The sequence below is a fragment of the Microtus pennsylvanicus genome, chromosome 7 (assembly GCF_037038515.1).
Source record: "Microtus pennsylvanicus isolate mMicPen1 chromosome 7, mMicPen1.hap1, whole genome shotgun sequence".
NCBI lineage: Eukaryota > Metazoa > Chordata > Mammalia > Rodentia > Cricetidae > Microtus > Microtus pennsylvanicus.
Window position 1 is genome coordinate 31,006,701 of NC_134585.1, and position 12,664 is coordinate 31,019,364.

General features: G+C 44.3%; 2 protein-coding genes across 7 annotated transcripts in view; one reads left to right on the forward strand and one right to left on the reverse strand.

The window, feature by feature from the left end:
• Nucleotides 1-5,003, forward strand: part of Tbc1d8 (TBC1 domain family member 8) — a 159,731-nt gene extending 154,728 nt beyond the window's left edge. For 4 of the 5 annotated variants that reach the window (XM_075980363.1, XM_075980362.1, XM_075980361.1 and 1 more), the window contains exons 18-20: nucleotides 2,712-2,801; nucleotides 3,073-3,170; nucleotides 4,003-5,003. In XM_075980363.1, coding sequence (XP_075836478.1) covers nucleotides 2,712-2,801; nucleotides 3,073-3,170; nucleotides 4,003-4,464 — 650 coding nt within the window. In that variant the 3' untranslated portion in view covers nucleotides 4,465-5,003. The remainder of the gene's footprint in view (nucleotides 1-2,711; nucleotides 2,802-3,072; nucleotides 3,171-4,002) is intronic. The other variant, XM_075980360.1, reaches the window with a different exon arrangement.
• On the reverse strand, nucleotides 3,976-9,541 carry Rpl31 (ribosomal protein L31). 2 transcript variants are annotated; one of them, XM_075980369.1, is made up of 5 exons: nucleotides 9,455-9,541; nucleotides 9,071-9,177; nucleotides 7,019-7,144; nucleotides 5,961-6,073; nucleotides 3,976-5,712 (listed from the first exon to the last, which is right to left on the reverse strand). In XM_075980369.1, the coding sequence occupies exons 2-5, from the start codon at nucleotides 9,175-9,177 to the stop codon at nucleotides 5,681-5,683; spliced, it is 378 nt and encodes a 125-aa protein (XP_075836484.1). In that variant the 5' UTR covers nucleotides 9,455-9,541; the 3' UTR covers nucleotides 3,976-5,680. The 2 variants fall into 2 exon arrangements, with proteins under 2 accessions (XP_075836484.1, XP_075836483.1); XM_075980368.1 differs by having other exon boundaries at nucleotides 9,339-9,461.
• Nucleotides 9,542-12,664: the final 3,123 nt, after the last annotated feature.

The window sequence follows — 12,664 nt, forward strand, 5'->3', positions numbered from 1 at the left end:
TGCTTATATTTGAGTTGTAATTGTCATAATTTTTAAGTGTATGGGTGTTTTGCCCACATTTAAGTCTGTACCATGTGCATGCCTGGTACTTGCAGAGGCCAGAGGAGGGTGTCATCTCTTGGGACTAGAGTTAGATGGTTGTGAGCTGCCACATGGGTACTGGGATTAGACCTAAATCCTCTGGAAGAGTAGCCATCTCTCCAGCTTATGGTCATGCTTTTTAAAACCTTTTGATTGATGTTTGAATGCAGTATTTCATCACCCTTCTCCTCCATCCCTGATGTTTCTTTTTGGTCACATAAGCTTTCATGTTGGTGAGTGGTCTTGATTTTATTCATTCCCAACATTTTTCTTAAAAATCTGTGTATGCACATACAGAAGTCAGAGGACCGAGTGTCCATTCTCATCTCTCACCATGTTTCAAAGGGGTCAATGTTGTTTGCAGCTTTGTACTATCAGGCTGGCTGGTCTGTACAGAGCTTCTAGGGATTCTCTTGTCTTCATACATCTCCCCATAAGAGCACTTGGAACTATTAAATGTGTACCAACATATTCAGCTTTTACATGAGTTTTAAGATTTGAACTTGGGTTGTTATGCTTGCATGGTAAGCCCTCTCCCTAGCTCCTCCCTTTGCTTTCAAAAATTTCCTTGTTTTTTCAACTACATTGCTGACTCTCCCTGGCTTTTTACTGACTTCTTGATCCCAGATTTCAATCGGTTTTTAAAGCATTTATAATTTAAGATGAAGATGTTTTACATTAAGTTTTAAGAGTATTTCCATATATGTGTAACATTTGATAATATAAGCCCTTCCCATTCCTGTTTTATCTTTTTCTTTTGACCACTCAGTAAGCATAGCTGAGAGTGAGGTGTTATCTGCAGGTACAGACACCTGACTAGGAAGAAAATGTTTCTTCCTCCTCTAGCAACTGTTAACTGCCCATTGGGCCTCAGGAAGGGATAGGACCTTTTGAGCCCCTTTCTCAACAAGATGAATGTGCAGTGACTATGTCTTACCTGTTTAGTTAAAACCAAAAGCTGCCACATCACAAGAACGGGGAAGTAATGAATTAATGCATGCCAATGCTCAGTTCACTCTCCCACTCATGGGAAGGACCTCAAACTCTCCGAATGGTGCTACCCAGTGAATCTTCCCACCTGTTAGCCCAATTAAAAAATCTCCCAGAAATGGCTGTCCATTAGCCAACTTAATTCTATTCCTTAAGACACACTTTTCAGGCGATTTTAGACTGTAAAATAGACAGTTTAAAACCAATGCTGGTATTGTGCCTCTACTGGACCAAGTGTCTTTACTTCAGGGCTTGTCACTACAGCACATCCATTTGCTAGCTATGGTGCAGCTAGCAGTGGATGGGACAAACCTACCCCATAGACTGCAAAGCTACTTGATGACTTTGGACTTGCCCTAGGGATAGGACTGCTGTCTCTAGCTTACATTGGGTGTCAGGTGACAAAAGTTATCTATCATACAAAATCTGGAATGGCAAGTTTCAAGTGAAACATAGCGAAAGCTTTACTGTAGTAATGTCTCTACCCATTTATAGTATCGAACCACAAACTACATATGCACTGAGACTCATCATCCTAAAACAACCCTCCCGCCCCCTCCCTGGACCATTCCATGTTTCTGCAGCCTTCTGCAATCTGCTGTTGCCTATTCCATGTTTTTTAAGTGGCTATAGTGTGTACCGCTACTGTCTGGCTCCTGCTGCTGTGTTCAGTTGGTCCATGCTGTAGAATCAGTCCTTCTGGCCAGGAGTGTCTACTGTGGCTATGACCACCACCGTGCTGTGGTTGTGTTGCTATCAGTTTTGCATAAAAATTTTCCATACTCCCAAGTAGACTATACAGAAATGGGAATTCTGGGTTTAACCTTAAAAAATGTATAGGCATTTTTGCCTGCTGCCTAGAGGCCAGATCTCCTGGGACTGGAATATATATATAAACAAATATGTGCTCTTAACTGCTGCCTACCTGAAGACTTTTTTGTTCTGATAATGGGTCTAGACCTCATGATGTAGATATTAAGAGGTCTGCCTTCCTCCGCTGGGATTAAAGGTGTGAACCACCATTTACCTAAGCTTTTGAGAAATGCCAAATTTTTCAAACTGATTGAACCATTTTATTACTAGCAATGTTTTGAACTTCTGATGTTTTACTTTTAGTGCAATTCAAAGAAACCAGTGTGGTGGTTTGAGGCCAATTGGTCTACAAAGGAATTTGCAAGACAGCCACACAGAGAAACCCTGTCTTGAAAAACCAAAAAATCACTAATATGTTTCGAAGTCAGCACTACTTTAAAACAAAAACCTACATGATGTAAGAAGCCAGAGACAGGTGGATCTCTTCAAGTTCTACAACTGCCAGGGCTTTGTAAAGACGCTGTCTCAAAACCTTCCTCCCACCAAGAGCCCCCACTTATACCATCTAAATATACTGATTTATATATGCTCACTGTAGTTCATTGTCAAGATAAGTTTATTCATAGTATTAGAAGGGGTTTGCTATGTTACCTCAGAACACCAGCAGTATCTACATATGAATTTATATGCTTATTATGCCCACATATCTATAAAACAGAATTTGCCTACTTCATTTGGCTTTAAAGGCTCTTTACAATATTGGAACTGTTGGCTTAGTCTTTGTCAGTTAAACAAACTATGTTCAGTTTTAATACTTCTCTTTTAAGCACTCACTGAAAATGACAGAGACAGTCAGTCACCACTGAAGAATCCTTTGTTGTCAACATCAAGACCCCTGGTATTGGGTAAGCCCAATGGCAAGTATCTGTCTTCACCACTTGCTCCTAGCAGCCCATCCCCTCTCCCTCCTGTTCCCATTTAGTCCATGGCCAGCACTGCTTGATTGCCCACTGAGTACCTTCTGCTGCTTTCATCTTTTTCTAAGATCTTAACAGGAAGGTCCTATGTAGTCAACTATAAAAATGCTTTCTTGCTTTTTATGAAATTTTCTTAGTGGGAACCCCGTTCCCTTACTGTCCTAATCTAATTGCTATAGCGGACTTTAAACTATTGTTTCCCTTTGTCAAGGTGACACAATTGATTATCAAAAACAACTGAAACAGATGATTAAGGATTTAGCCAAAGAAAAGGATAAAACGGAAAAAGAGTTGCCCAAAATGAGCCAGGTAAGGACTTTTGGGAAGAAAAAAAGAAACTATCTCAGCAACTTGAGACCATAAATCTCAGGACTTCCCAGTGTTGTGATCAAGTCACCTCTTAAACAGGAGGCTGCAAAATGATACACACCATTCAAGTCTTCATACCTCTAATCACTTCCCAGAACAGGGAGGGTTCTTAGGTGCTACAAGATGGCAGGTTTAATTTGGAAAGGATCTTCCTGCTAACACAAGAAATACAGGCTTAAGTTAGGAATGCTCCTAAACAATCAATGTTTTCTTCACGCCACATACCGGGAGGCTTTAGGACCTTGTTTGACTGAAGCATGCACGAGTAGGTATGCATGAAGGCCAGTGGATTTCCTCTACCTTACTTAAAGTCTCTCAACCAACCTCAAGCTAGGTAGGCAGTCCTCGGTCTTCCCAGCTTTACGTGGGTGCAACTTTTATTCTGTTCCTTATATATGTGATGGTTAAGCCACCCAGAGCTGTCCACATCATTTTGCTCTGACCCCACCTGCCTATCTCCTAAGTGCTAGATTTAAAAGTATGTGCCACATGCTCCCTTTCCACTAAGAAGCAAATGTAGCAATTTTGTTGAGACATATAATTTCTCACTGATAATCAACACAACATCACCTAAAGCCTCTTCTTATTTTCTGCACGTGGGACAAGGAACTAGCAGTAGGCACCTGCTGGTAAGGCAGGAAGATCACAGGTTGCAGGACAGTCTTAAAATAGGGAGCTGCTACTGAACAAAAGTTAAATGCTACACGCTTTTCTGATAATGAAAAAATTATACTTTCCATCCTCATGCTGTTTTATTGGTTTTTTATTCTAGAGAGAATTTATCCAGTTCTGTAAAACTTTGTACAGTATGTTCCATGAAGACCCCGAGGAGAATGAGCTGTACCAAGCCATCGCCACAGTAACCACTCTGCTACTACAGATAGGAGAAGTGGGCCAGCGAAGCAGCAGCTCAGGAAGCTGCTCCCAGGAATGTAGTGAGGAGCTGCAGGCTTCAGCTCCAGCTCCTTCTCCTGAACAGGACTCAGTTTTTGTTGAGACTGGGAAGCCTCCCCAAGACCCTCGGGCCTTTCCGGAGGCAGGGGAAGGGGACTGGACTGTCTCGCTGGAACATATCCTGGCCTCACTTCTCACTGAGCAATCACTGGTAAACTTTTTTGAAAAGCCACTCAACATTAAATCCAAACTTGAAAATGCCAAGCTCAACCAGTACAGTCTCAAAGCTTTGGAAATGAGCCATCCACCACAGCCTGAACTGAAGCTGAATAACCTGTAGCCAGGAGTTTGCTGGAGCCTACCACACCAAAGCATGGACTGGACTGTCGTCAGTCACTGTCCAGATTTCAGTCTAAAAACAGGGAACTCGACAAGCTGAGTATGTGGGTAATGAACCTCAGACCCACGGCCGGGGAATTGCTGCAACTCCCACAGTCTATTTATTCTTAAGAGGACAGACAGGTGGAATGCCTTTTACACTGTGACTATCAACTTTGCTGAAACTAGTGTTTCTGCTGTGATCCTGGTTTTTGCGTTTACCCTTTGATGGACAAAAAGATGTCATGGTAACCAAGAGACATCAAATCCAGGCTCACTTTCCACTGGTTATGGTCAAGAAATAAGCTCACCAAGATCCCAGAACCATCGTCTGCACAATTGTATTTGGCTTTTTTTGCACTAATTTTGTTTCAATGCTGGTAATTGAAACCATTTTAATATATTTCGTTGTATTCACTTTGTATGTCCTTCCAAAAACATGTGCAAAACCATGCTTTCAATGTTGGCCCCCAAGGTTTTTAATAAAAAAAATCTCTTTTTGTACTGACTCTTTAATAAAAATTAAAAACAATAACAACACTAAGGAAGCATGCAGATCTGAATTTGAGGCCACCCTGGTCACAAATCGAGTTACATGACAGCCAGGGCTGCTACAGAAAACCCTGTCTTTTGGGGGTGGGGGGAGGAAAAAAAAAACAAGAGCCTATATTGTCTTAAGAGTATATATAGCATATTCCAGGGAATGAACTGGACTGGTTGGCAAAGATGGCTAGAAGACCAAGACTGACAACACAAAATTTCAGTATCATGAACGAGTTACCTCAATCCTTAACACACACACCTGGGACTAATGTGAGACCTAATACTGTAGCTTCTTTGCTAAAACACAGACAAGCTAGGCATGGCAGGGGACGCCTTTAATTCCCGCCCTTGTGATGTTGAGGCCAGCCTGGTCTACAGATTAAGTTCCAGGACAGCAAGGACTACAGAGAGAATGTGTCTTGAAAAAAAATCAAAACCACAATTGATTTTTATGAAAAGAACACATCACATAATCCCGATTTCCCAAGTACCCAAAGCAGCAATAAACTAACTCCCAACAATACTCCTTAGACCCTATTCTAAACACTACCAAAAATTCCCCCAGTGGGGCAAACAACAAAAAGAAAAACCAAAACCTGAAGGCTGTTCTCCAACTTTATTTGAGATTCAGTAGGTTAGTTCTCATCCACATTGACTGTCTGTAGATCTGAAATGCAGAAGAGACAGCCAATCAGCACCCATACTCCTCCCGTCTTTTAGACCCGCACAACACTACAGTTGTATGAACTCCATTATTTCCCCCACGTTAAGACAGTCTTAAAGGTCTGATAATTTTGCCCACCACTCATCTCACTGAAAATAGGCACCAACATTTGATGAACAAATTTAGGGTTGAAAGGTGCTAATAATTTCCTCCTATAATTTCAACAGCTTTGAGAAAAGCATGAAACTTACTTTTGAATGTGGTAACAGGCACGTAAGTTACCAATGTGTAGAGTTTGTTTGGTGAGTCCTCATCCTCATTACGTTTTCTGGACAAACGTACCCGGATACGATATGGAACATTCCTAATAAAACATAAATGTGCTGCTAAGGTCAATGCTTCCTTTCAGAAAGCAGTGGCATTCACACCTATTCCTGCTTCTTAATGCTCTGAAAAACTATCTGACCATGCAGCCACCATGACAACCGATTGTTCTTAGGCTGTCACCAACAGAAATACTTATTAATCCAAACAAAAGGCACAATCCTCTCCCCTTTCAGAAGCAGAATAGCTGATTCATCTCCTTTCCTCATCATCTCAGGACATGCTAGGTTTTCTTAGGCCCCAGACTTCTACAAACAAGACTTCTCCATGCCCCTGTGACACCACCCCTTACCTCAAGGCAGATACTATAGTTTCTTTTTTTTAAGATTTATTTATTATGCATGCAGCATTCCTTCCAAGTGTGCCCGCAGGCCAGAAGGGGGCGCCGGGTCTCATAGATGGCTGTGAGCCACCATGTGGTTGCTGGGAATTGAACTCAGGACCTCTGGAAGAGCAAATAGTGCTCTTAACCACTGAGCCAATTCTCCAGCCCGACACTATAGTTTCTTGTTGCACAATTTTCTATATAGAGGGTCCCAAGATTAAATACTTTCTGCAGCAGTACCCCCTTCCATCTTTGTATGTACTCCCCTTTAAAGGAGACTTCCCAAACTTGGCATTCAGGTTGGGTAAAACTGAGAACCCTTTCATGTTATAGGACATGGTACAAATCAACCTTTCTGGGCAAGATTTCTTCCTCAGGCTTAGAAAACCTCTCATGCTCCGGATGGAGCTCTTCAAAGTCCCAATCTCTCCCAGATCTCACCAAGCTCTAACACTGCTCTCTCCCTTACAGTAAAGGACACTAGCTTAGAGTCTCGGTCCCAGTATCTATATTCCACATCAGGTAACCGAACAACAAATCTGTCACAAAAGACTATGCAGAAGGAATAGCTGGTGCATTGTTAACAAATAACTTCGGTACCTTATTCCTTTGGCCCAGACGGCTTTATTGAGCCTGGTATCAATCCGCACATCTGGAGTCCCCATCTCCTTCATGGCAAATTTCCGGATTTCTTTAAGTGCCCTAGGAGCACGCTTCTTAAAGCCCCTGAAGTTCAAAACACAAGAATATAAAATCAAATCACAAAGAATATATAAACGGCATGCTCTCATAAAACAATCAAAACTAGTCAGAAACATACTCTAAAAACAACCAGCATCAGTACTTTGAACAAGAGGATGAAATAAATACGAAGTATTCTACAATTCTGGCACAAGATGCCATGCTTTCCCAACGTAGCATCCAGAAACCACTCCTACAAACACACAGCAGTCCTGAAGTGCCAGGGACTGCAGAGATGGCCCAGGGCTTGAGAACACTTGCTCTTTCAGAGGACTCAGGTTTGCTTCTCAGCATCCATGCAATGCACATACAAACATGCAAGCAAACCATGTACAGAGGACAAGAACACTCTGAAACCAAGGCAGCCATTTACCTATATTTTAGGCTTTCAGCCAAATGAGCACAAAACCCTAAAACTAGTTGGTTGTGGTGTTGTGTTCCTTTAATCCTAGCATCTGGATCTTTTTGTGTTCAGGGCCAGCCTGGTCACATAGCTAGTTTCAGGACAACCAGAGCTACACAATACAGAGTAAGACCCAACAAAACCTACAAACTTTTCTAGGGCATGGGGGTGGTGCTCCCATTAACTACAACACTGGAAGCTGGGCAGGAAGACCTCAACTCCAAAATTCACAACCAACCTTTTACAAAAGCCCAGTTGTGCTCAGCATCTGTCTGTCTAGGTCACTCCAAGACAGACAACGTGGAACCACCTTCTCCACTCAGTATCAGCCCACGTGCAGTGTCCAAACAAACCCACTTTACTAATCTGGAAAAAACATGGTTAGGAATAACAGGGGCCGGTCTATTGGACCCACTTCGCGCAAGTGACCCATCAGGTGGTATCAATAAGTACCAAACAGGACACACCAGGAAAGAGATGGAGCAGTGAGCGATTCCAGTATTGTGGTCAGGGAATGTAAACAAGATGCCGCTGTCACTCCTTAATGGCAGTCAGCTGAATTACCAATGAAATAGACAAAGTAAAAGACAGCTGGGAGCAAGTTTGGTTTGGAAAACAGGGACCAAGATATGACCCAAGGATGAAGGAGGAGATCCTTGCACAGGCCTTTCCAACAGCACAAATCCCCGAAAATCATGCCTGCCCACACCCTATACCTCTTTTAGGACTTCTAAAGAGCACCTCTTTCCCCGAGAATCACCCAACACATGGGGCAATTAAAAGCAAAGAATCTTCAACTCAAACTGCTTTTCACCTACTTCCCCCCCCCCCCCCGTTGGTGACTCTGGGAGGGCAGGGTCTTTATCTGCAATGTCAGACAGTGCTCAACGTGCACCAACCAAAGGATGGAATGTGGCTGGTCGCAAGTGGCACTTACACGCAGCAGAGACCTCACATGGGACAACACAGAAACGCCGACACAATTTCAACACGGCAGAACCTGTCACTAGAGACTGAACAGTCCAAGAAATCCTGCTCTACACGCTGGCCTCGGAACGTATGTAAATATAACTGGCGATAAATTCACAAGCGCTTCTCCTCAGCATTTCCAGTACTACAACTGGACCCGCATTAGTACGAATCTCATCAGTCAGAGGACGAATAAATATCTATTGGGGCTCAGCAATTCACAACTGCCTAGTTCCTGCAGCACAGAAGTTAGCCAAGGTTCCCCTTCACGAGCTTCTTCTCTGAGCCGTCCAGATGACCAAAACTCTTGGGTTTCGCACCACCAAGCGTTCCAAGATCCACTGTTCTAAAAGTCCCAACACGACCTCCCGTTCCCAGTTCCTAACCGGAACCGTACACTCCAGAACCTGCACACCTTTAAAGGACACGCGATAGGATCGAAAAGACAAAACCAACCCCGCATGCTCTCTAGGGCAAGGATCGAGTGACAGCCAGAAGCCGGAAGGGGCTCGCGGGCCACGCCGGCCGCAGGTACTCACACGCCATGGATGCGCTTGTGAATGTTGATGGTGTATTCTCGGGTCACCACCTCGTTGATGGCAGAACGGCCCTTCTTCTTCTCGCCACCCTTCTTTGCGGGAGCCATCTAAAAAAACGCAGGCGACAGGGAGGCTCTAAGCAGACAGCGGGAAAAGGCCGGGCTGATTCCCCCGCTCAGAGTCCGGCCGACCCCGGAACCCCTGCTCCTCGGAGCCCCGCCACTGTCCCCCCAGCGACCCCATTGCCTTGCGTCCGCGCGCGCCCTACCGCCCCGGATCGCCGAGCCTCCGGTCAGCGCGGAACAAATCCCCCAAGCCGGCCCGCCCCGCGCCCGGAGAGGATGGCGCTGGATTTCAGAGCCAGGACCCCGCCGCCATACTCACTCTGCCGGGCCCAAGCTGGAAAGGACGGGCGCGAGGGATTGTGGGAAGGAAAGCCGCTTCGCGAGTATAACTTCCGGGTCGGGAGGCGGGGGGGGGGGGGGGAGAGGAAGTGTGGCGAGGGAAGGTCGAAGGCTGGGACGCGACGTAAAGGTAGCGCGTCGGAGGCGGAGCGAGCGGCATGGGGCGGGCCCTGGGGGCGGGGACAGGGCTGGACCAGGGCGGGGCCGGGGCGGGGTCGAGGCTCCAGTCTTCTGGCTGCTGTGAGCAGGGCCCGTGGCTGCTGTTCGAAGGTGGTGGTTGGAATTTAAATCTGCACCCTCAGACTGCAGGCCCAGGAAAGAAGACGCTCTTCTGTTTTTCGGATTCAGTCATTCATTCGATCCTACACGTATTGAATCTATAATGTGATGTCCTTGGCAGAAGGTCCCAGGTCCCTGAGACCATAACCAAAGCACTCATTTCTCCAAGTCGAAAAGGTCCACGTGAATGTTAGCCTTTTTGGTGGGAAAATCCCCGAATCCAAACAAGTCCGAACAGCCTATTCATTGGGGGGTTTCAGCAACCGCAAGTTTCAGGATCTCACAGATAAAAGACAGGCAGGCAGAGACTCCAGGGTCTTACCGGAATTTGGCTAAGGGATGCTGTAAATACGAATTCCCCAAGGGCAGGACTTGGCGTAGACAGGCACACTCTCTCTCTCGGATCTCAGAAGAAAACAAGCCCTCAGTGTGGAGGCGCAAAACTTTGTAGGTAGCCTCGGGAGGTCACGAGTTCAAGGTCATCCTTGTCTACGGGGTGAGTTAGAGGCCTGCCTGAGGGGTTGGGTGTGGAAGAGTGTTGACTGGGGGCTAAACACACCTCACAGTTCTGAAGACTTCTTCATGGGGCTAGGAGGAAAGACCAGGACAGGCTCTGTTCCAGTTTTCTTCCTGGGGTGCAAACCACTAACGGGCTCGATGGGAATGCGGGTTGGTACAGTAATTCTGGGGTGAGCTCCAGGGAATTCCAAAGCAATCTCCTAAACAGAACCACTCAAAACATTTTAAAGAGGAAATCAGGAGAGACGCACTCAGGAGGCAAAGCAGAAGGATTGCAGATTAAGCCTGAGGCTACTCTAGGCTACTGGAGGCCAACCTTGGCTATCCAACAAGATTTGACCCGAAGTTAGGGGGAGAAGGAGGAAGGGAGGAAGAGGGAGAAAGAGGAGGGAAGAGTAGAAGGAGGGAAGGAGAAGGGGAAAAAGGGGTGTGTGTGTGAAGCAAATATGAAAATATGTATCCGGGGATGTAGCTCAGTGATAGAACATTCGCTGACATTCGCAAGCTCTGGATTTGATAGGCACTCACCCTCCTCCACTACAAAAAAGGAAAGCAGCCTGGTGATGAAAACAGTTCCAAAAGGAAGGAGCCTGGTGAGGAGGATGTTGCTATGATACAGCAGAGATGGAGCCTTGAGCATGTCAGCAGATAGTGGACCAGAAAGGAAAGGCACAGACAGCATTCAAAATGAAAATCAGTAGTTCAAGAGTAACTTTATGTGAGATGCCAGTTTAGGAGAAAGACAATATCAGATAAGAATCGCATCAGAAAGGTAAAATATCACACAATGTATGATCTATTAGCTAGGCAAAACTGATGTGATTCTGTGACTTTTGTGAGTCTCTTATAAGCAGAGATGTGCCATTCACTGTCTTCATTGTTGTGCAAACTTTGCAGTGTGTACACAGTTCTGTGCTTTAGCCTATCACAAACCTAAGCTGTACGGTCAGCCAGGCTGTCCTTCAGTAATGCTGTCTTTGAGCATTGCATGACCCTGTATACTTTCAGCTCTCTCCCCACAGAATGAGCCAATGGCGGGAACTGAAGCAGCGCTATTGCCCAACATCACTTCCCAGTTTCACTTTAAGCACCAGATTTTAATATTGGACTTTTTTTTTTCAAGTAAAAGAATATCAGGAAGGAAGTTGATCCCATACTACGGGGCAGAGGGAAAAATAGGTAAATAGATCATGCCTCTGATGTTCAAGAGAGAAATCTGGAGGCTGGTTTTGGATGGACTTTACTAACAAGACAAAAGAGGAGCTAGCTCTCTCTTGTCAGGGTGATGATCTGATCATTGAAATAATAATGGTCAACTAGAAACTGAGTTTATAAAAGGCCGTAAGTTCATGACTTTGTACTAAAAAATATGAGTAATTTATGGAGTCAATAAACCAGACATGCCCATCCCGGATTAAGCTAAAATTCAAAAAGAAAATTTCCCCTCCTACCCTATTTCTAATGAGTATTTCTACAGGAAAAACAAAGCTTTTTATCTGCATAATATGAATTTAATCTGACAACTAACAACATTTCTCTAGATGACTCATATTAGATATTTTTTTCAGGATATTAAAGACTGACTTTGAGATCTTCAGGATACAACATGAACAGAAATTAAAATAATTTTGTACCACTAAATTTTTACCAGGACATTTTGGCAAGTGTGCAAAAGTCATGGCTAACAACTGCTTAATAAGCAGGGCCATAGTGGCACATGACTTTAATCCCAGCACCCAGGAGGCAGAGGCAGGCAGATAGATCTCTGAGTTCGAGGCCAGTCTGGTCTATAGAGTGAGTTCCAGGCCAGCCAGGATTACACAGAGAAACTCTGTCTTGAAAACACCAACAAGAAAAAGAAAAAAAAAGCTACTTAATGGTTAGTTGACATAGCTGGGTATGGTTGTATACACATTTAATCACAGAGGCAGAGGCCAGTGGCTAGAGTTCCAGACTAGCCTGATCTATATAGGGAGTTCCAGGCCAGCCAGAGCTACAAAGTGAGACCTCATCTAAAAACAACAATAACAACTTACCATGTTGTTTGGACAGAGCAATATTTAGACAGAATATGCTACAATTTTAGTTAGTTTGTAAAATCTTAAACCAAGTGTTCCAAGTTCACACTCAATCTTGACTCTTGAACCAAGAGACTTTTATACTGTTCCAGACAGTTCAGGTCATGGTTTTTTCTGGAACAAAGATGTGGTTGCAAAATAGCCATTTAATGAGCAAAGTAATGAATGAAGAGCTCAGTGATTACAATTCCCAGGATGCCTGCATTTGATGGAAAATTACACAATAAGAGTTTTTTGAGTTTATCCAAATTCTTAACATGTGTAAAATTCAGGCATAGCTAAATTAAATTAGGAGCGTAACACACTCCACCCTC